General features: G+C 41.7%; 1 protein-coding gene across 10 annotated transcripts in view; it reads left to right on the top strand.

Annotated features, from left to right (window-relative positions):
• LOC141797038 (unconventional myosin-IXAb-like) overlaps positions 1 to 23,544 on the top strand; it is a 167,577-nt gene that overhangs the window by 30,875 nt on the left and 113,158 nt on the right. For all 10 annotated transcript variants that reach the window (XM_074678429.1, XM_074678424.1, XM_074678423.1 and 7 more), the window contains exon 2: positions 14,466 to 15,435. In XM_074678429.1, the coding sequence (XP_074534530.1) occupies positions 14,533 to 15,435 (903 nt within the window). In that variant the 5' untranslated portion in view covers positions 14,466 to 14,532. The remainder of the gene's footprint in view (positions 1 to 14,465; positions 15,436 to 23,544) is intronic.

The following is a 23,544-nucleotide window of genomic DNA, read 5'->3' as shown; positions in this document are numbered from 1 at the left end:
TTGGTGTATCAGTGTCCCTCAAAGCTGGATCGGTATCAGTGGGAAGGAGCTGATCCATGGTGCCAATCCAGGCAACCAGCTTTTCTCCCTTTCTCCTTGGATACTTGATTTGGAATGTTACGTCTGATGCACTTTCTTTGTTTTTTGCTGAATTACCAGTCTACAGGGTGAAAAATATATTGCAATTGAAAATTAATTTCTGCACATTCTGAGGCATGAATTCTACCAAACTGATGGTACACATTTAAATATTTTATAGTTTAAACAAAAATAAACTACAGTTATCCACATACTCATTTTTTTTCTTTTACTCAAAGCATTTCCAGTCTTACCCAACGGAAGGGCATGCAGGTTATTATTAAACAATGGTATCGCATCAGTATAGGTATTGGTATCAGTATCGGAGGGTTGTGTTTCAAGGGGAAGCTAGTGACTTCTTTTGATACCAATGTGGAATTAATTTATTTTGTTGGCACTTTGAATGGTGACTTTGGACAAACTTCTTCATTTTGAGTCCTTAAGTAGTAATTTTTACATTTTATTGCATATTCTGGAAAAGAAGTAAAGTAGATGTCTTGGTTTGAGCTCTTTAAAAATAATCAGTGTACCCAGCGGATAAAAGTTTCTCCTCTCTTATTTTTCAGAGGGATAAGTCATTGGTTCCAGGCAAAATGTCTCAGTGGATAAAAGATAAATTTTCATGCTCCCTAGATGATACACTGGGGCTATGATAACTGTTGTATATGCTTGAATTATCAGTTAGCACCACCTGCTTGGAATCATTTTTGACTTCTGAAGTTGAAAGCATTTATAATTTATTTTAACACTAAGGACAGTTGGCAGACTAGGTACTACTCAGAACTGAATCCCAGTGGCCCTTTTGGGGGTCTTCAGCTTCTGTAGGAAGCATAATTAATCCCTGAGACAGATGAGAGGATGTTGACATCCAATCCAACAGCTGCACCACCCTTTATAAACCTACAGCTTCATCCACTCAGGGTGCTCCACCTGTAAACTGCCAACGAAGACCCATGTGGCAGATAGAGGTCACACTTGGACCCAGACAGACACAGATCCTCAAAACTGACAGAGCACTCATTCATAAAAAATGCAGAGCCCTCATATAGAGCAGGTAAAAAAGGCTTCAACCAGGGATGTAGCACCACTTTCACTCTCTGCTCAGTGACAAACAGCCGCTACCTAAACAACACAGGCCTGAGCCTCAGAATTGCTTCATGTCGTCTCTTATTAATGCACACCACTGTGAAAGTGAGCCTCTCAGGTCTGCGACTCTTCTGTTCCAGAAATATCTGCAGCAGGAAACTGAAACCGATTGAACTTTTTGTTCTCTGTGCTGTAACTGATTCACACCAGGGGGTCCAATGCTGCTACATTATGATTCAACAAGTCAGCAAAGTGCTGCTGAAACGCCTGATACTCAGCTTCTTTTTGCTGATCAGCTCTTCCTGTTTTAGAAGAATAATTCATCATCTCCACTGTTTAAAATGCAGATTACACCTTCTGTTGGCAGTTCTGATGATGTGAAATTTCCACACACAGGATGTCTGATGCAGAATCTGTCAAATGTCGTTTGATCAGTCATGTTAAATAACAAAATGCTAATAAAAACACCCTCATGGTGCTGGTCTGAATGTTCGTCCTGTTGGTCACGTTCAGACTGAACCTCGGGCAGAAAAACTGCAGGACCCACCCAACCACCCTGCAGGGGAGGTCGACATTTTCTCCATGCTCACAAGCTCGGATCAATAACCACACGCTGTTCATCACTCATAGAGTCATCTGTGTCCCACTGGGGGGTGGTTAGCAGCACAATGAGACAGAGTGGAGGACAGAGGCAGACTCACTTTTCTTTTTACATGCTGGACAGTTTTATGAACATTTAGAAGCTGGTTTCACAATTTACAAAGCTAGTTAAACACTGATATGAGAGCACTTTGAAAATCACACACACAATTGCTATGCGATGCAATTTGAAGCACTGGGATAAGTTGCTTTATATGATGCTTGCATGCACGCGGTGTAACTTTTATGATTCTGGTTTATATCATGTACTTATGTCCAGTTTTGGTTTTTTACACCGTCTAGAAAATTTCCTTGAAATCAAATAAGAATATGAGAAGAATCAACACCCTCAGCACTTGTTTTCAGTAGTATTATGACAAACCCTGGCTGCTCAGAGTGTTTTTTATATGATTGGGCGTAGGGATGTACGATATATTGGTATGAATATCTGTATCAGTGGATGTGTAAAAGTGGGCTGATATTTACTCACTAGCTGCTGGCCATTTTAGAGTATCTTGAACGATCTTTCAAGACCTAAATGATATTCTTTTCTATGACTATGTAAACACCAAAACTACCCTAGAGGAGTAGACTCTCTTCTTTTTTGTTTCATATCCCTTTTTTTGATCCAAAAAACAGGCAAAAATCCTTTTTTGTTCGCGTTCATCTTGGGGACTCCAGCCTTTGATCCTCCCCATGGTCATTTCTTCTCATGATCACACCGCTCTTTCTGTCTGGACTACCTCAACACATTGTCTCAGGCTGTTTTAATTTGTTTTTTACCAATATTGATATCGGTAAATAGGGATGGGTACCTTTCACATTTGAAACGACACAGTAACAATACCACGTACCTGGCAATCGGTAAAGGTACCCAATGGTACCAGTTTTCGGTACTTTTCTGTGTTTATGTGATGAAAAATATCAATTTGTTCAATAATTAAGTGTAAAAAAAAATCAATTCAACGTTTCTATTTTTCAATATATAACCTTGCATTGCTGTGTTCATGTCCAGCATGGAAAATTGCCAACTCTTCCACTCCTTCATAGTCACAAGGATGCATTTACGTACTTAAACATGGTACCTTTTGGTCTTACATGAATGGATACCTGGTATTTTTGCCAGAATTCGGTCGGTACCTGTAAAACTACCTAATTCGGTACCCATCCCTATTGGTAAATATGGGCTGTCGGCCATAACTGCAATATTAATATCAGATATCAGTAATGGCCACAATTTTCTTATGGGTGCATCCCTAATTGGGGGCAGTGATACAGTAGTTAGCCCTGTTGCTCCACAGTGAGAAGGTTGCTGGTTTGATTCCCATGCTGTGTGGAGTTTGCATGTATAGGTTTTCTTGGGGTACTGGTCTCTCTAGATTGCCAGTAGGTATAAGCGGTTGTCGGTGCCTAAGTGTTAGCTCTGTGATAGGCTAGTAGCTCATGCAGGGTGTACCTCCCCCTTATGCCCAAGGACATCTTAGATAGGAAGTGTGGGGAATAGAGAGTCAGGGATGAGATGCAACTAATGTCCAGACCACAAATCCACCAGTGACATGGAGAGGACAATAGCCTCTGTGCTCAGAATGCTAGATCAGTGGTTAAGTTACAACCTTGTTTTGGTTTGAGGACCTAGAATATTTTTTTTATCTCTCAGATCTTCATCTGTTATGTTCTTACTGTGGCAGAGAAAAGTGACAGCTTCAATAGAAACTGACTGAATGACACCTGAATCTTCATCTTTTCATGCAGGTAAAAGACAGACAAGGAGACAGGACACTGAGAGAATGCAGAAAATAAAGACGGTGACAAAAACCATCTTTAGTGTTTCCTTAACCCAGAGGGGTGAAAAAATAAAACCTCCATCATGATCTTTAGACTGAGGAATAAATCTTCCTGTTTCATAGAAACACACTTATCGTGCATTCAAAAGGATCAGAAATACAAATGGCACTAAATGAATTCAATAACCCTGTTACCATGGCAACAGAGATGCTCAGATGATGTCTGATTGTGGTGGAGAGGGGGGCGGGGCCCTCAATCAATACAGCTCCAAACAGAACAGAGGTCTCTCTCTCTTGACAGTGAAGATCCATTAGTGTGTGTATGTGTATATGTGTGTGTGAGTGTGTGTGTGTGTGTGTGTGTGTGTGTGTGTGTGTGTGTGTGTGTGTGTGTGTGTGTGTGTGTGTGTGTGTGTGTGTGTGTGTGTGTGTTTGTGTGTGGACCCCGTAGTGCCAGGAGGAGGGTGGTGCAGGCTGAGGTGATGTCATCTTCCATGGGGGAAAGTAAGGGTGTGTAGAGGATGGAGAAGGTGTTCTGCATCATGTCCTTCACACACACACACTCACACACTCACACACACACTCTCACACACACACTCTCACACACACTCACACACACACACACACTCACACACACACACACACACACACACACACACACACACACACACCAATGCACTCTTCCCTCTTCTCCTCTGGTTTTCTTACCTTCCTCTCTTTCCTCCTCTCATCTTAAAGTTTCGTTTTCACTTTTATTTTATCCTCTTGTTTCCTTTTCACCTTTTTGATGAAGTATTTCATGTTTATTTTATGTGCCCATGTAGTTTGAATCTTACATTTGTCTTAATGCTTCCTTTTTGCTAGAGAAGTTGTTCCATTAATGTCTCCCACTTTTCTCCCCTGCATTTGAAAAGAGCTGTTGGTGAAGTTAGACATTTTCAGTCCTGAGGGTTTTATTTAGCATCTTTACCAGTTCAAAAAGCTTTTTTGGACACACACACACACACACACACACACACACACACACACACACACACACACACACACACACACACACACACACACACACACACACACACACACACACACAGAGCTGCACTGAATGACTCGACACTCTGTCTCGTTGTGCAGTGTGCAGAGTTTCTGGCAGATGTTTGTGTCTGTGTGGGCTCAGTTCCTGTGAGCTCTGCTGGCCTGCTGGAATTCAGGAATTCACACACACTCACACATACACACACATGCACACACGCACAAGGCGTTTATTATTTAGCTTTTTTTAATACTTGAACTTTAACTTTTCCAGAGAAAGTTGCATGAACACAGTTTCTGTTTTCCAGGAAAAGTCAGTGCATCATATTTTCACTCAGGGTAAAAGCTGCAGTAGAAGCTCAGTCTGGACTCTAAAGAGGTCAGTGTTACAAAAAAAAAACAAGATGTCAAACCATCCCTTAAAGCAAGCTTTTGCCTGTTTTAAAAGAAAAAGCACCTTCAGAGAGCAGTATACAGCAGGTTAAAGCTGAAAGCAGGCACAGAAAAGGATGTTCAAAATCACTGTGACGAAAGGGGAAACGTGATATCCTTTTCTAACAGCAGGGGGTGCTGCCTACCCCGGACTCTTCTTATAACATCACTAACATCTATAGCTAAAAGAGGTGTACAAACATGCTGAAAACTAGTGAAGATTTTGAAACTAAGGATGTGTTAACAGTAGTTTCTACAGTTTGATAAAACTCTGGGTTCATGAAAGAGATATGCCAATAGAAATGTTTGGATGATGACAAAGAAACAAACTGAAAGCATGGTTGCATAAGGCTTCAAAAAAGGCAACAAAAGGGCACATGATATATGATTAAGCCAGCATATCTGTGTTTTTTTGTTTTAACCTTATCATAATGAACTCTAATGTATTAAAATACATCACACTCTCCTTTATTTTATCCGTTTGAGGTACTTTTATAGATACAGACCTAGTTATGTCTGCAGTACCAACTGATTTTTTATCGAATCAAATGGTACCACAGTTTGGTACCAAAACACATCCTTGTGACTGTGAGGAAGTAGAAGAGAAGGCAATTTTCCGTGTTGGACATGAACACAGCATTGCAAGTTTATATATTAAGAAATAAATATGTAAAATTGAAAAACTTTGGGGTTTTATTATTAAACAAATTTACCACATGAACACGCATAAAAAGTACTGAAAATTGGTACTGCTAAGAACCGATACCGATTGCCAAATACCAAGCATCAGTACCGTATCATTTAAAATGTGAAAGGTGCCAATCCCTAACTGTTATTGTATTGTGTTTTGTTGTATCATACAGTAACTAAACACAAATCACATATTATCATATCTTATTGTTATTGTATTGCATCTTATTGTAAATTAATAGGGCTGAGACGATATGCTATTCCTGCAATTCAATTGTATTACGGTTTTTGGAGTGCCAATTTGACTTAGATTGCAACTCTTTGATATTCATGATTTTTGCGAGTCTTAGTTTGTTTTTTACCCCAGACTATGTGAAAAAATTAATTATAATGATAATGTCTACAGACTAGGAGCCATGAAATGCACATCACATGAGTCAGAGAGAAACATTTCACACTCTGATGGAGAAAAGTGGTAACTTTTTTCCATCCAGTTCATAAACAAAGACTGAAATGAAGAATTTGAATTTGAAAAAAAAGGGATTTTTTGACAAGGAATTCCGATTTTGATATTGTCAAACAAAAAATCCCAATAAATTGATTTTCAGTTTTTCTCCCTCCCCTATAAATTGGGGAATTCAAACACAAAATAACAGATTGTATTGTATCCCACAGCATCACAACTTACCGTACCTGATTGTACTGTATCCAACTGTACCGCTGGTGTGCACAGACTTTTTGAAGGGCAGGGGCAAAACGAAGAGGAAATGGCACAAACAGTGTGTTCTCACCACTGAAAAAGGAACTTTAGTGTGCATTGTTGCCTCTCGAGAGGGCACTTAAAATATGTATGGCTCCCACTAGGGCACTGTCTCAAACGTTTTTCAACAATTGGGCTACGAGGTGGGGAGATTGCCCGACCTTGTATCTTGTTGTAACGTCTGATGTTATGTCTTACTGTATCTTAAAAAAACTGTATAGAACTATATCAAGAGTCGGTTGTTGTGCCTTTACTTCAAATTAATGTTAGGAGAAGTTACAGAGAAAGTGAGATAACGGCTCATAACTGTATACAATCTTGTGTGTGTCTGTGTTTAATGTGTGTGATTGATAATTATCTCCTTTACCTGCCACTCGATACCAATTGGACAAAAAAACAGTTGACAGTTAAACTCCCAGACTCTCCTAATACCAGCTGCATGCAAATTACACACACACACACACAACCACTCAAACGCACTGATGACGAGATATGTGAGCCCAAGGTGTGGTGTCTGTCTGATCCGGTGCTTTTGGAAGTGTGTAGGTGTGTAAATGTGTGTGTGGACTAACCCTCAGAACTACTGTAGAGCAGCAGCAGCAGCAGCCAGTGGTGAGGAGTAAACCACAGGGAGTTTAAATATGCCTGTAATCCCTGAATGATCCTCTCTGATGAGTGATCAGGGGAGGGAGCCAGTGTGTGTGGAGGTAGAACAGACTTACTGTGCGAATAACAGCCCTGAGTCTAATTTAACCATTAGCCTCTTTCTTACAGATTCAGGAGGAAAACTCTTGGTAGACGGAGTAAACACACCGTCTTTGTCTAAAGATTTCAAATTAAGTGAATTAGCGTGTTTATGTGTGTTAGCAGTGTAGAGGAATGCTGAGGTTTGTGTTTATTGCTGTTAAAGTGGTGAGAAGTGACTGTGAGAGAGGAGGGGGTGTTACTGTTTACCAGCCAGACTCTGCAGACCTGCACATCGAGTTAAGCTTCTCACCTTCTTCTATTTAATGTCTTGGATGTTTGCCTGTGGCTGGAAGCTTTCTCGGTTCTTCTATGAGCTTAACAACTTTCTGTCTCCTCTAATGCATTTGTTTAAGAGGCAGGCTTGTTTACTACAGAGGTGCTTTGATATCACTTTTATTCTCTTCCTTTGCCAAACAGTGATGTAGAGGTAAGATGTACGGATTTTTGCTTGTAGATTTTAATGATCAAACCTTTCAAGTTGGCCTTTACCAACAAAATGTGGTTCCAAGTGCTATCAAGGTGCAGAAAATGGACGTAAAGCAGCCTACAGTTTGTGAATCTTAGAGCGTTTGCTGTATCCAGTGACCTACTGTATTGTGTTGTTGTGCACATGACAAGAAACATGCTTCGTGCTTGAATTAATCTGTGATTGGCACTAAATGAGATGAATCAAAAGCCCAGTTTCTACCAACCGGTTCAGTTTGGTTCGTCTCTGTAAAGCACGCATTTTTTGGTGTTTCCCCTGACTAGTCCTGGGACAGATCTCAAAATAACTGAGAGGAACCTTCTCACTTTTTGGTACCCTTTTGTTGGGGTGCCAGACTAAAGCTGTGTTTCCACCAAGTAGTCCGGTTCGGTTCAGTACGGTTTGGCACGGTTTGCCTGATCTCGTTTGCGCTTCCACAGCAAACTTTGCCACCTCGTAGTAGGCGGCGTGTAAGCTGGATGCCGCATCTGTTAAATAACAGCGTGACGCCATAGCAGCGTGACACAGTGTGTCCCGCTAATAAATCCAACGAAGAAGAAAAACACGACACAGTAAACAAAGAGCAACGATGGAAGACATGCAGCAATTTGTCTTTGTTGTGATTGGCATGTGGCCTTTTGGTACAAAGTGCAATCAAACTTTGTTTCAGAGAAGATGTGTGCTGCTGGAAAAATACAGCCGCTGTCACACGGTAAGTGACGATTCTTTCGACCAATCAACGGTCTGCAGTGTTGTAGCTCCACCGCCTGAGATTGGATCGTCTCTGTTATTTGGTGGTCTGTCCCGGAAGCAGTCAGTGGAAACGCCATAATATGTGTGCCTTGCCGAGACGAACCGAACTGAACCGCTTGGTGGAAATGGGGCTATACTGATCCAACCCCTGAAGGTGGAGCTACAACACTGCAGTCCACTGATTGGTTGAAAGAATCGTCACACATCTTGCAACAGCAACTGCTGTATTTCTCCTGGGATACAGCCTTCTCTGAAAAAAAGCTTGATGGCGCTTTGTAACAAAAAGCCACATGCCAGTTACAAAGTGGACAAATTGCTGGATGTCTTCCATTGTTCCTCTTTGTTTACTGTATTTTTCTTCTTCTGGGATTTGTTAGCAAGGTACACTGTGTTACATAACGTGACGCGACTATTGGCATCTGGCTTGCCCATCTTACCAGGAGGGGACAGGGTTGGCTGTGGAAATGCAAACAGGATCAGGCTTTACTGATCCAACCCATACCAAACTGTACTGATCCAAACCGGACTGCTTGCTAGAAACAGGGCTTAAGAGGATGAGCGTGCCATTCTGGTCCTCAGCTCTTTCACTTGTCTCTCCATACTCTCGTTAAATATTAATCTGTATCTGGAGGGAGCTCTGTTTTCTAACATTAGCAGTTTCCCTCCACCTGACTGATGTCTGTAAATGGTGCTGACCTGGGGTTGAACCTGTCGAGCAGTCAAATGACTGGCACGCTCTCATTAAGACGTCCACTTCTCTTTCAATCTCTCTCCATATGAAGCGCTCACTCATTCCTCCAAGCGCCAGCTCCCGTCTCTTTCTCAGAACCCTGTCAGCACTTTAGATTCAAACTGTGTCAAAACAAGACACAACAGTCGTTTGGCTCCCTCTTCTTCACCACCTCGTTTTTGTTTGTCATCTTTCCACAACTTCTCCTCATCTCATTTAGCCCCCTTCTTTCCTCTCTGCATCTGCCTCTTCTCACTTTCCAGCTCCATCCATCACCACCAAAAACTCCCACAGCATTAGTTTCATCTGTAAATGCTGAACAAACAGTATTAAAGTCATGTTTTTCAGTTGAACGTGGTGTGTAATAGCCGTCTAGTTCCTGCCTGGATGACCTCAACACATGCAGCTGTTCAAGGAAAATGCCAGAAAAGTTTTTTCCAATCTCCCCCAAAACGTTCTCAGCGTTCTGCAGCTCCACACATGTGATTTGTCAGAGCCTCAGCTGGAATGTAACCTTGGCTTCTCACTTTCACCTTTGACCCTTAAAGACCATCCATCAGGCCCCCACCCCTGATCCTTAAGACGGTTCATCGCAACCTCTCAGCTACTCCTGATGTCTCCTGCTGTCCAGTTTGCTGGCTCGTAAAGTCTCAGTAGACAGGCCACTGAAAACAGGCTGAAAGGTTAATTTCTCCAAACTTGTCCAGTGATTTTGAGTGAGCAGGGTCTCACTTCAAACCAATAGCGGATGTGGACACAGCTTAAAAACAGAACAATACTACCAGAGTGGGATTCAACTTACTGCATTCGTGGGTTCAGGGTAAAAATGCCATTACCAGAAGTAGGGATTTAGATTGCTCTCTTAGCCCTTGAACTGCTAATCCTTAATATCCCTTTATTTGGTGACAGCTGGGGTGTTTTTGAGTGGAATTTCCCACACATCATTTGAGCATCTGAGAAATGTCACCATAGTCAGATGCAGCTTTTGTGATGCAGACCCACAGTTAGAGTTAAAAACAAGGCAGTACTGCCCTGTTTAGCTTAATATAATCACAACTAGTGAAATGTTATCAGAGCCTCATAACCATAGAACAAACCCAAACAAAGATAAGAAACTTAGTTGTTTAAAAAAGGCAATTCATCAGGCCCCTTTCTTTGGGCTGCTAATGCTAGCTAGCTTTGCCCTGCAGCTGTTGTTAAGTCCACTTTACCTGATCTGTTGCTCCTATATTTTATATTTTCTGGCTTTTATGCTTGACTGAATCGCCTTTTATGAGGTACTATAGCTTGATGCATTAAATAACAATGAACTATTTTAGATAGCAATCAAGCTTTCCCTAATGCTAATAGTTAATAGTTGCTAACTGATTGTTGGTAACTGATTGTAGTGTACTCATATTAACCCTGAAACCTGTTATGACTGTCTGGTGTTGATATTTTTCTGGCAAGCTAATGGGCTACTAGCTCTGTTCCACTATGCTAACTATAGACTAGCCTGGCATGCTGGCTAGCTACTACTTTACCTGTCAAATGTTGAAGACATTGGATGGATTTTGATCTGCTGATTTCCTTTTTTAACACACCTTTTCACTCATTGTTTGTTTACCATTTTCTAACTACTATCATGAGTATTACATTGATGAGTGCTGTGTTAGCTAGCTAGCAGCTTGCCACAGTGCAGCTGAGCAGTGTTTGCAAGGGAGGACTGACAAGCGAGCAGTAAGTAGATCAAAAGCTGAGTAGTAGAGGTGGACAGCAAATTTTCAACATAGATTTTGGACTGAAGTGTTCTCTTTTTGGCTGGCTAGCTGCAGTACACTTTATTTCAAGCTCTCCTGCTAAGATTTTGTCATTGAACAACATAACTGTGCCTGAGTAGCAGCCTTCAGGTCTTTTGTGCATCTGTATTGTACCTAATATGAAAGAGAGTGGCTAACGTCCAACAAAAGGACCCCACCAGACAGCATACACAGACCATCAGTGCTTACTGTATTAGCATTTCTGCATAATAGCCTTGAACTATGACCTTCTACCTTTATGAACAGCTCATTAGTGTCGTAATGTATCAGTCCCAGGGGGCATACTTTTGAATCTTGTGTACTCTGTCATCTTTTTCTGTTTTTTTCAGGTCTGGTTTCTCTGCCTCTGCTCTCTTTCATCCCTCGCAGCTTACCGCTTTGTTTCTTACAGACACCCAGCTGTCTGTTTCCTCTCTGTGTGTCTGCCTGGTGGAGGTGGGCTGCAGCAGACTGCTGTAGGTGGTCAGGATCACTCCAGACGGGCAGGAGGGAGAGACAGAGAGAAAGAGGAGGGTCTGTCTGGGACTGGCTGGTTCATCCTTAATGCTCCTCTATTTTGCTCTCTGTCTCACAGATGCACTTAGCTGTGGAGAAAACATTTAAAATGAAAGCAGGGATCAATTAAAAGAAACCTTTGAGGGCTGTCATAAACATTTGACCTCAGTAACACACCAGAAAAGTCAGGAGTTATGTAACTGTTTGTTGTTAAGGGGGATTTTCGTCCTGCCTGTACGAGTTTTTCAAGAGACCTTGACCTTTCATCGTTCTGAGGTTTTAAAATGTAACGACTGAATATCTGAAACATTAACTGGAAAGACGGATAAGTGCAGTGACTCAGAAAAGTAAGCTTACTGGGAGTTGTACATCTTTTGTTGTGACTGTTAGGGATTAAGGCTTCACGGCGGTGGTCTTGGTTTTGACCCACATTTAAGCAGAGCTCTTGCTTTGGGTTGTGATCCATCTTCTTGCGGCTCCAAACTCTGGCATTTTGATGGTTTAACAATCCATCTTTGTGTTTCACATAAAAACTTAGGCACAGTGTGTGGACATTTGGAAATGTCATTGAGATTTGTTTCAGTAAGATAAATACTTGGCTATATAGTAGAACAGGATTCTCCCCCATTTGGACCAGTATTATATTAAAGCGGGAACAGTCGCAGCGCTGTTTCTGCTCATGATTTTCCTCGGTACAATTAAAGATATTTGAATTAACAAAAAAAGCACAAACAGTTGCATTTGTGGGATAAGCAGCAGAGTTGAGTGTGTGGGTTGTGGCCATGAATGTATTTGCCGAATCTCCCCTGCCAATGCCAAACAACTTTTTTTCTGATATGGTAATACTGAAAAAGGAAATTGCCAAAGGGAAGCATTGTGACAAAGAAATAATTAATCAAACACAAATTTCTTAAAAGTGTAGTTTTTAACCTGATGGTTTCAGCTAATTTCAACATTGGACGACGTTTTGTTTGGTTTTGCTTTTTACCCACAAGACTTAGGGCAATGTTTGGTTGGGACTTTCACAGCTTCTTGCAGTGTAGGAGGATGATGATGATGACTGTCTCTGCAGCATCATTCTGGGTTCTTTCTCTCTGGGAGACAGTTGCTCATGCTGGTTTAATCTGATACGCAGTGCTGATGTGCTTAACCATGAAGGTTATGTTCATACTTGCAAGAAATTGTTTGCAACATAAAATGTGCTCAGCTCTCTGCTTATCTTCTGCTTTGGAAAGATTTAGTCAAACTTAAAATCTCTATTCACAATCAGCCATCCCTGCAAATAAATTTGTGTTTTGTGCCTGAAACCTGTTTTCACAAATAGGCAGATATTTTTGTGCATCAGAAACTTGATTTGAATGACTTGACCTAACACACTGTGCTACATTACAGGATCAATGAGAGTCTATAGCAGAATCAATGTTCCTCAAGATCATTGATTTTCATGTAATGAAAGATATGAACTGAGGCCCTTAATTAACCCTGTTTTGATCCCTATCCTTTCAAGGACTGCAATGAAAGCAAGCATTTTTCACAGGAGATCATGTATCCCTGTCTTTTGGTGGAGGCTGCTTATGTACAGAAGAAGTACTACAAAATGTGCTGTGTGCAAATTTCCTTCTTTTTTTGCACCATTTTATTACTTATATCTGGTTTTGTGTCCTCTGATTTTTTAAGCCTGGATGTTCGTGGAGTAGGGATGCACTGATCCAGCCTTTCTGGTCCCGATACGGATACCTGGGCTTTGGGTATAAACCGGTACCAAAGTTGATCTGATACCAGTGTTAAATGGCAACCTGCATGCTCTACTGTGGGATAAGTCTGGTGATGTTTTGAGTAAAAAATAAAAAAAATGAGTACATATGGAATTACTGAAGTTCATAGTTTATAAATATTCATTTAAACTATAAGTGTTTATATGTTAACTGCAGTTTGTTTAAATAAATGCTTCAGAATTTCCAATGACTATTTCATTGTAAAATTTTATGCCTTGTATACTAAGATACCCGATACCCGATCCAGCTTTGAGGGGCTGTATTGGCGCCGATACCAGGATCTGATCTGTGCATCCCTAGCTCAAATAAAATCAAGGAAATCCGACCAAATTTACATATATTACAGAATAAAAACAAAAAATAAGATAAAAATATCACTCTCTAAACACTCGTCTTGGTAATATGCTGGTAAAGATGGTAGTTATATGTTTTAAAGGAACATTGGTTACCTTAGTTGTTCTTGTTTGGCAGTTATTTAGATGTTTTCCGTTAAATAACTGTTACATAAGACGAACACTCTTGAGCAGCAGTTTAAGACACCTCCATTTGGTTCAGTCTCTGTCCTATAATTAGTGAAATACTCAACGGTACTTTACAGTCTATCAATTTAAACATTTAAAGCTTTGTAGTCTGTGAAACTGAGTGTGAATGTGTGTGTTTAAAGAGAGAGAATAGAGTGCTGTGTTCACTATCAACAGGGAAGTGGTGAATTACACTATTGTGCTCTCATTACAGCCACTTTTGTGTGCAAGGTGGCAGCTGTTAATCTTGGCACACGGCTAGAGCCTTTGGATTATCACATGAGTACACTCTCAGACACACACTCACACAGCTACACACGTTCACACACACAGGGTTTGTGGCTCTGATAAGCTGGCTGCTAGCCTTTAAATTCATGAAGCAGCTACTGTTCCTCATTGTTTTGAATGTCTATCAGTCCTTGTCCCTCTCTTTGACTCGTCTCATGCTCCTCTTTTGTGGCGTTTGTGATAGTAGTTTCCTTTACAAGCTGAAACAGAAAGCCTATTGAGTTGTTCCACTCTGTCATGGGACAGATGAAATCTACATGACTCTGCTGACCCTGTAGTGACTCAGTGAGCTGGAAATGCCCGAGGCTGTGAGGACACGAAGTGATGTCTGAAATGTTCTGTCACTAAGCAGTCATGTTTAACCTCTTCCATCTTCTCCTTCTTCTCTTCCAGTTGGGATGTCCTGAGTCGGTCCTCCTGGCCCAGAGAGCGGTGTGCTGATGGGACCTGCTGCGCCACCATGAGCTTACAAGATGGCGGCTGCAGCTACGCCAGCAGCGCCAACATGGCCTCCGCTTGCGGCAGCATGCGGCGGCGCCTGGAGGACCAGGACTTCAGCCTGCGGGTCTATCCGGGTGCCCTGGCTGAGGGAACCATCTACTGCCCCGTCAGTGCCCGCAAGAACACCACGGCTGCTGAAGCCATCGAGTTCCTCATCCAGCGCTTATGCTTGGAGCGGACCAAATGCTACGTCTTGGCTGAGGTAAAGGAGTTTGGTGGGGAGGAATGGATCCTGAACCCCAGCGATTGCCCCGTTCAGCGGATGATGCTTTGGCCACGTACTGCCTTGGAAAATCGCAGTGGCCTTGGCAGCGGGGAGGACTACCGCTTCCTCCTGCGGGAAAAGAACCTGGATGGATCTATCCACTATGGCGGCAGCCTGCAGATGTGGCTGCGGGTGACTGAGGAGCGCCGACGCATGGTGGAACGGGGTTTCCTTCCCCAGCCTGCAGGGAGTGACCCTCCATCTGACCTCTGCACCCTCCCGGAGCTAACAGAACGTGCTCTTTTGGAAAGCCTCCGTGCACGTTTCCGCCAGGAGAAAATCTACACATACATTGGGAGTATTCTTATTGTAGTTAACCCTTTCCAATTCCTGCCAATCTACAATCCGAAATACGTCAAATTGTACGACAACCACACATTAGGGAAACTGGAGCCCCATATTTATGCTGTGGCAGATGTGGCTTATCATGCAATGCTACAGCGAAGGAAGAACCAGTGCATAGTCATCTCTGGTGAGAGCGGGTCGGGGAAGACCCAGAGCACTAACTTCCTCATTCATCACCTGACGGCGCTCAGCCAGAAGGGATTCGCCAGCGGGGTGGAGCAGATCATCCTGGGAGCAGGGCCTGTGCTGGAGGTAGGAATCTCACCTGACAAAACCTGCTGTGGGGAGAAAATGATACAGAGAATGTGGTCCTGCTTACATAGTCCAAGACGTGTTGGTTTTTCTGCTGGATAGATGTCTTGAAGCAGTTTTTCCCACTTCTTCCAAAGCTTTATAACTAGTATCGAAAAGGATTCCCCGATGCTTTCAGTGCTGTATATATTTTTTACCTTGAACAAGATGTTCCTGATTTTGAGATAAGACTAATAGTGTCCAGTATACCTCTGTGCCTCTATGAGACCTTTTCCTGAACTCTACCTGTGGTGTGATCCAGACTTGGCTCAATGTTTTTCCTGCTCAGTATTGTCTCCCTTCTGAAAAAGTTTAGTCTGACATGACCTTGGCAACTGACACAGAGTTTACACAAAGGAGCTACAAAAAGAGTCTGCCTGGTAACTTAATTCTTGAGATGTCTTTCTCAATGCTTTCTGTTGAGTGTACATCATAGGAGGATAATTTATAGCGGAGACAAAAATACACTAAAATTTAGGATAAAACAAGCTCAGACAGTGAACGAAGTCAAGCTCAGCCCACAGTCCATCTGATTGGGGGTTTTTGATGTTGCTCTCCCTGCCTTGGTTTCTCATGCATGCAAATGAAAGGAAGGGGATGAATGTGCTCTCCCTGTCTGAGGCTTTGGCATTCCACATGTGCATGTGGAAGGGCAGGGAATTCTCAGAACATTGCAGTACCACCAAATATGACTTGCATTGGTTATTTTATCTTTGACAAGATGGTTTCTGACTGAACTAAAGATCAAGAAACATTCCAAATTACTGTGAAACCATGCACAAAGGCCACTTCACTACCAGAGGTTCTGATATCTTTTTAGGCCCCTATTGCTCAAGTGGCCATCATCACTTTTCTCCCCTTCTCTATGAAGTCTTGACTTTAGGAGTCAAATGTTGTAACTTCCTTGTGTTTCTACAAAGTTAAAACAGTTTATCTGCGTGTCAGTGAATCCTATGGACTGACGCCTCACTAGTAGAAAGGATGTGACAAAAGCCTGATGAAATCTGCAGAGGAGTCAGCAGGTTATTTCTCTAGTGTTGGAATGTCAGCTCATGAAAGGATTAAAGAAATATCTTTCTGAAAATGGGATCCTTTCACATCCAGGGTAACCTATATTTAGACCTGGCTTTAGTACATATGACTATTATGTGTATTGTTTGACCCAGAAACACGGTTTTCCACAGGAGCCAATCTCTGTGTTGGTGGAAAAGAAAAATCTAATGGAATGTCACCTAATCCGCCCTGGATTATAGATCAATGAAGGATTATGGATTATGGAATTTCATTGGGAATTTCATGTTTTGGGAAGGTCTCCTGAAGGGCAACACGTTCTTTACAGACATGTGGATATGACTTGATGAGCTCTGTGCTTCTCAATGGTTATGTGTTTTCTCTTGGCTGTTTTGTTCTGTGTGCTCACAGCTTCCTGTCAGAACGTATTGGGATGTCATGTCAGCACACAGCTGTGCATGTTGACACCATGTGTGTCCCATGTGGAGGTTTGTACAGTATGAAACAGGGCTGCTGTACGGTCAGATTGGTATACAGCCAGTCATCTGGAAATCATGAATCACCTTTTAGACCCCCAAGCGTTTTCTGGGGTAGAAACACGTGCATGCAGCTGTGCTCCTTGAGTCTTTCTAAAACCATTATTTTATGCAAAGTATTTAGCAAATAGAACGTTGAAGGCACAGAGCCGTCATGTGACCACTGCTATGCTATCAATCCAAAGAATCTCTTTCAAAACAACAAACAAGGCCTGTATTACACATGCCAGAAATGATAAATAGTATTTTGTTCGTGTGCTCAACATAGCTGTGGTTGAACCTTGCCATCACGTGTTCCTGGTTGCACTTCTCAGCAGGTGATGATTTGACACTAGTGACTGAATACCTGTCAGAGCCTGGGTGCTGGAGGCGACAGCACTGGGAGGGCTGTAAAGGCTTGTTTTTGATAATAACACAGATACAGGAACATCTCTCTCTGAGGAACTGGATACTGTACCGTGGTGGCTTTGTGTTTCGTGTGTAGGAGCATGACAGTGTCCCGTGTTATCACTTCCCCATCCATCACCTGTCTGACTGAGGTGTGAGAAACCGTGTGCTGGTTTGAATGTCACAGAGACAAACACGCAAAGGACACAAAGACTCCATCTGTCTGTCCCAGTTTTTTGTTGTCTTTCTTGTCTTCTTGTTGATAAGATCGTTTTCAATTTGTAGAAAGCACATTATAAGAAAGAAAGAGCCTGAGGTGCATTGTAAAATCTAATAGAGTCTATCTCATTAACTTGAGCTGGTGCTAGTGCTGCTAGCTTAGCTTTTTTCAAAGGCCTGTGTAACATTATTTCACAACATGTTTTTTTTTTTCTTTTTTGGTTAGTATGTGAACATAGTTTAAAAAAACTATTGTAAGGTATTTATCTATTTCCTCATGGGGGGTCTCTAGCAAGCTAGCCAGCTAACACGCTAACCCTACTCATAGCCAAGAACACCCACTCATTGAATGGCTATATACCACAGTAAATGTACAGATAAAGAAGTAATGTATTAACAAGCCAGTTCTTATTGGTGCTATTCCTCAATTCAGGTACATTTTAACAAAGGCTAGCTGTATCACCCTGATTTCAGTTTTTATGCAAAGTTACACTAGCAATAGCTTCACTTTTAGCATACGAAAAATAACATGGCTTCTATCCTTTTGTCTCACTCTTGCCAAGAAATTGTATAAACAAGTTGAGAGTATCAGCAGTACAGTGAAGGATTCTTTTGGCTTAAAACAAATAAGTTCAGCTAAAGATAACAGACACATTTTTACAAGATGTTTAGGCGATAACTAGTATTCATTGATCAAAAACAGGTACAACTTTTTAAAGAGTTTTTTTTAAATCTAGCCGCGACCTCTGGTGTTGAAAAACTAAGCCAATGCAGGAATGTAATTGACTGCAGTTCCTCAAGTGTCCACTTGAGGCTGGCATCAAAAGCATAGGAGTCCCTATTAGGTCTGGTATTAAATTGGTCGTCTTTACAGCAAATATCAAATATGTTTACTGTGTGGTCCACAAAAATTTGGGGTACATAGCTCATTTATTTGCTCATACTTTTCAAGGAAAGAGTAGTAGAGTTTGATAACCTAATCCATTAAGATAATATCAAGGCAAGAAGTCATTCGTGAGTTGGTATAAATAGGGTGTGGCAAAGTCATCCGTAGTTCAGTAGGACAGCAGAGGAACAGAAGTATTGGGATGAAAGAGTTGGAGCAACCATATAAAATGGCAGAGTTTGGGTTGAAACCAGGACAAAGTAATGACTTTTCTCCTCACACAGAACATGTGCCAACAGCGCGAAAGCAGCGACCCTGAAATTCAGTTTTCTTGTTAAAAATCTGCTTTTATTAAAAGTTAATCAGATAATGAGAAAAACAAGGAAACCCACATCCCAAAAAGACTATGTCACACTGTAAGAGCCTATGACTCACATATATCCATACACAACTAACAGCTTCCCTGTGTTCTGGAGCGTCTCTAACACCCTGACAACTGTACATGATGTCCACATTAGCACGCCATGTGCATGCTGTTGGCATCCTATGACCGACAGCTTGGTGCAGAGACATAATGCGCTGCTGTCAATGACGTGTTTCTTTACAGATGCAGCTCTCTTGGGACTAAAAAACGTGCTGCCAGCCAAGAAATGAGGCAGCTGGGTTCAACCCTTCTGAATATTTTGGTTTCCACAAGTTGTAATGCCAATTACAGAGCGATTTGCCTCGGTCAGATGCTGCCACTGCTTCACTGAGGCTTTGTGAAAGTTTGAGTGTCGGCCTGAGGCGGAGTAAGGCTGAAAATATGAGGTCAGCTGGCGTAATAAGATGGATTTCAAATGCGTGAAGAATAAATGTGGCACATTTGTTGGTTTTCTCATTAGTTAAATACCTCCAGCTGATTTTTCTCTCAGCTTAATGCTCCAGATATGATCCTAATAGCAGGCCAGCCCCAGAATATGATGAATAATTACTATCGGTCGGTGGCATTTTGTCATTTTCAAAGTAGAAATGTCAAATATTGATATTTTTTTTGTGCCGGAAATTTAATTATATATGGCCTTTAGATGTTTTTCAAATCAGTTAAAAATATTAAGTTACCATCTTAGAGAAACACTGAAACAAGCTTATTTAATCAGTTTTGACATACCATTAGACTTTTTCCCACAAAACAGGAAAGTAATCATCAGATGACTCAATTATTGAAATTATGCAGCCCTTTTTTGTTTTTAGATCTAATGACTGTAACTCACATTAAATTTGTTTTGCAGTGGGATACTCATTCTTTGAAATTAGGGGATCACCCACCAAAAGACCACATATGAATCATCATTGAGTTAACAGTCCTCTCCATGGCACGTTTCCTGTAAACAGGAGCATTTCAGGTCCACTTTGGCTCCCGAATAGTTCCTAAGTCAACAAGCTAAGGACAGTAGAGGCCCAGACTTTGACATAAAGTCTGAACCAGCCTGATGAAAGAAGGTCTGGAATCAAACGGAAAACATTTCTCAGGATGAGCTATGTCTGGCTGGCAGCGGCTGATGTGGTTGGACGTGGATTTGAGAACATTTGTGTAAGCGCCTGTAGACTCAGATAAGTCATTCTTTTTGGATCCACTTAAGGAGCTTACTGCCAACTGCATGAATGGATGGAGGGAGGGGAACCTGCAGGCTAGTGATTTGTGACTTTTTAAACCTCATTCTTTAATATTTCAGACCAGTTTTATTAATTCCACTTTTATTGACAACATCAAAATTCACAGGGGTATTACATTCCGCTTCTCTCGTCCTAGTTTTTAAAGGTAAAAGCTTTCCTTGCACAAAAAATGACCTTTTGTCTCAGTGAATCTGAAGATAAGATGGAAAATTCAGATCTGTGTCAGGTTTCTTTCCTGTATCCCTCCACCTCTCCTCCACTGTTCGGTCCTGTGGTGGATCCAGCTGAGCAGAGCAACCGTCAGCACAGTGCTTCACATCATGTCACGCTGAAGTGCAAGGTCAGCGGCCTCGTAGAGGGCAGGCTATTTTGGTCCTTTGTGGGGCCGATGTGGAGGACTCTCAAGACAATACCCACGTAAAGCAAACTCCCCAATAAGCTCAGAGAGGCTGCTTCAAAGAAAGGCAGCTGCAGACTCACTGATATCACTACAGAGGATAACTGAGTTCACTTTTTGTGTTCTAACTCTGGTTCCTTTTTAAAGTCTATTTAATCCTTTAAAATAACAGAACATTGTATACCCATATTAGCACATTGGTGCTGTGTGTGCTGCAGAAAAATGCTCAGCTGCTTCCAGCTGCACGATCATTTTACTCCCAATTAAAATAAAGAAGACTCTGGTTAGTACAAGCTTTCAAAAGTTTCAGTTTCTCATGCCTCTGGTCTGGTGATTTTATTGTTTTGTACTCTATTAGATTGTTTATTTTGAAGCAGGGCTGTATGAGGAACTTGTCAGTAGAAATATAACCCACAGAGGATGCAGATTTGAGAACTGGCGAGGAAGCTTTGCTATTAATCACTGCAGTTTAACTACCATGAAATTTAGCTGACTTTAAGAAACATCCACCCAGTCATTGATGTCAACAGAAATCTATCTAGAAAAAAACCTTTCGTTTTTTTGCACCATGTGGTTGGTTTTTCAGCCAAGGAGCAGAGCTAACCAGGATGTCCTGTGGGTAACACACCTTCTCAAGCATGCACCTCATATAATCCCACTTCAACAAACAAACAAAACAGCTTCCTTTTCAGATTCAAAGTAGATTTATATCGAGCAACACAAAACAGTGGTGATCTACTGTAAATATTTTAGAAAATTATGTTTGATTTGTTGGCTGGGAAGGGAAAAGTGAAGGAGTTAATAAAGTGATGCAATCCAATATTTATTTTAATTTTTGTTTTGCATTTTCTTCAATATAATAGTTAGAAAAATACATGATGGTGTGCATACAGTATGTGTTAGATAAGATTTGCATGTCTATTGTGGATTTCTCATGCATTACCGTACTTTTCTTGGGTGAGTGGTGTAACTGCCAACTTTTAAACCAATATTTGTATTCTGCTTTTAAAGTTTTGCAGGCAAATGAGACAGCAAACCAGTGCAGACATTGCACACCTAGCAGCTTTTTAATCTATGATAAAGTCCTTTTCATTTTTAACATGCATTTTTTTTTCTGTAGTTCTGTTAGACTTCTGTTTTTACATGATGCACTTTGATGACTTGTAGTCAGGATTGGTGGAGTGACATTGTTGTTGTCAGTAATGAAACACGATAGTATTAAATGTTGTTGACAGCACTGACAAAGCAGGAGTTGTTTGCCTAACCCACATCCTGAAGATATATTTAGTTTGTGAGGTTTCTCACTCATGGCAAGACACTCCATTGTGTCACTTAACAAGCAGCATCACATAAAGTGTGGCATTCGACCTCTACTTAAAATGTCCTTTTCATTTTGACCTCAAGCAGGTGTTTCTATAACTGATCATTCAGATAGGTTTTAATAATAAATTGCATAATTGAAAGAGGAAAGTGAAAATATCCCCCCAAATCCTGGGTGATTCCTTTAATTTTTTATTTTTTTTTGTCAGCACAGAAAACACAGATCTCTCAATGATCGTGACAGAACAGTGATAACAACTGACTGAGTTAGTCATTTGTTGCTGATCAATTTTCAATCAATGAGCTGATAATTCAGTTTGTCCTTTATAAATTTACTCACACATCCATGTGCACTGACTCGTGTTAACATCTGCTTACCTCAGTCTTGACTGTGCGTCCCTCCACTGAAGGTAAACTGCTGTGACTGACTGTGCTCTTCTCTCAAGGACACACTAGTGTGTGAATGTGTGTGTGTGTGTGTGTGTGCCTTGAAGGTAAAACTCTACAGTCTTCTTTTTCATTCATTTTTAGCTGCAGTAACCTGACTCAGTGTGTTAGAGCACATAGAGCTTTATTGTCTTGATTGACGCCCCTCAAGTCTTGATAGGCGCAACGGCAGCCGCTGGGATCAGTCATGTGACCTTTAGGTTACACTGTAGGCTTTGTAACCGCTGTGGTGCAGCCATGCAGCTAACAAGGGCAGGCGGTCAGCATGACATCACGCCCCGCGGTATCATCTGACAGTCCTCTATATGCTCTGATCGCCCGCTGAAATCATTTCATGTCATGAAAAGTCTTTAATAACGCACTGCAGATGGTCAGTCACTGCAGTGGTGTGTAATTTGAGCTGCATTCAGAGGCAGGCGACAGTACAGATATGACTGCATAGGAGGAAAGTGCTGACGGGAAGACAGCTGGCAGGCCGATGAGAAAGACTTGGGTCCAGTGTACTCTGATGTAGTTTTCTGGTTGTTGATGTGAAGTCTGAAGATGTTCCTTTTTAGTGGAGACTGACATAAGCTGCACAGACTTTCACATAGGTTCATAAATCTGAATGTCAGATTTCTCCTGAACGTTCTGCTCGGCATGAGAAACAGGCATTTTTTCACCTCCAGTTTTCACATTTAGTGATTGATGATTGGCCTGATTCGAGGACATTTTGAAAGGTTGCACAGCTGTTGATGGACATGTTAGCTGCAGCTGCCAAAGACTTCCTGACCCTAACCCTGGCTGCTAGCCTGCAATGTTCTGCTGGAGTGTGTCCAGGAAATGCTGGAAAACCTTCAAAACAGAAAAAAAAACTTTTTCAAATTAATGTTTATCCCTGATTGTGTGAGTCCTTTTTGTGTTGTAATTTGACCAGTAAAGGTGGCTCCTTCATGGTTGCAAAAGGACTAGTATGGCTACACTGTGGTGTTGCATGAGAGGCATACATCCGCTCCTCAAATCCTCCTGAAGACTGTCTGAGGCTATGAGACTGACCCCAGCTGTGTGGTGCTGTATCTGGAGGCTCCTGCAGGGCCGCGAGGGGCCACATTACAGCCCGCCTTTGTTCTGATGGTGTGACCAGTAGACCTGCCTGCCTGTCTGGTGCATTAGCAGCCAACCCCAGGACCCCCCAGACCCCCCTTCCCTTCACCAGATGGTTCCCATCCAGA

This window comes from Halichoeres trimaculatus, unplaced genomic scaffold, assembly GCF_033239565.1.
Source record: "Halichoeres trimaculatus isolate MK-OKI-2021-1 unplaced genomic scaffold, fHalTri1.1 fHalTri1_scaffold_10, whole genome shotgun sequence".
Classification (NCBI taxonomy): domain Eukaryota; kingdom Metazoa; phylum Chordata; class Actinopteri; order Labriformes; family Labridae; genus Halichoeres; species Halichoeres trimaculatus.
This window is presented reverse-complemented; position numbering and strand designations above follow the sequence as displayed.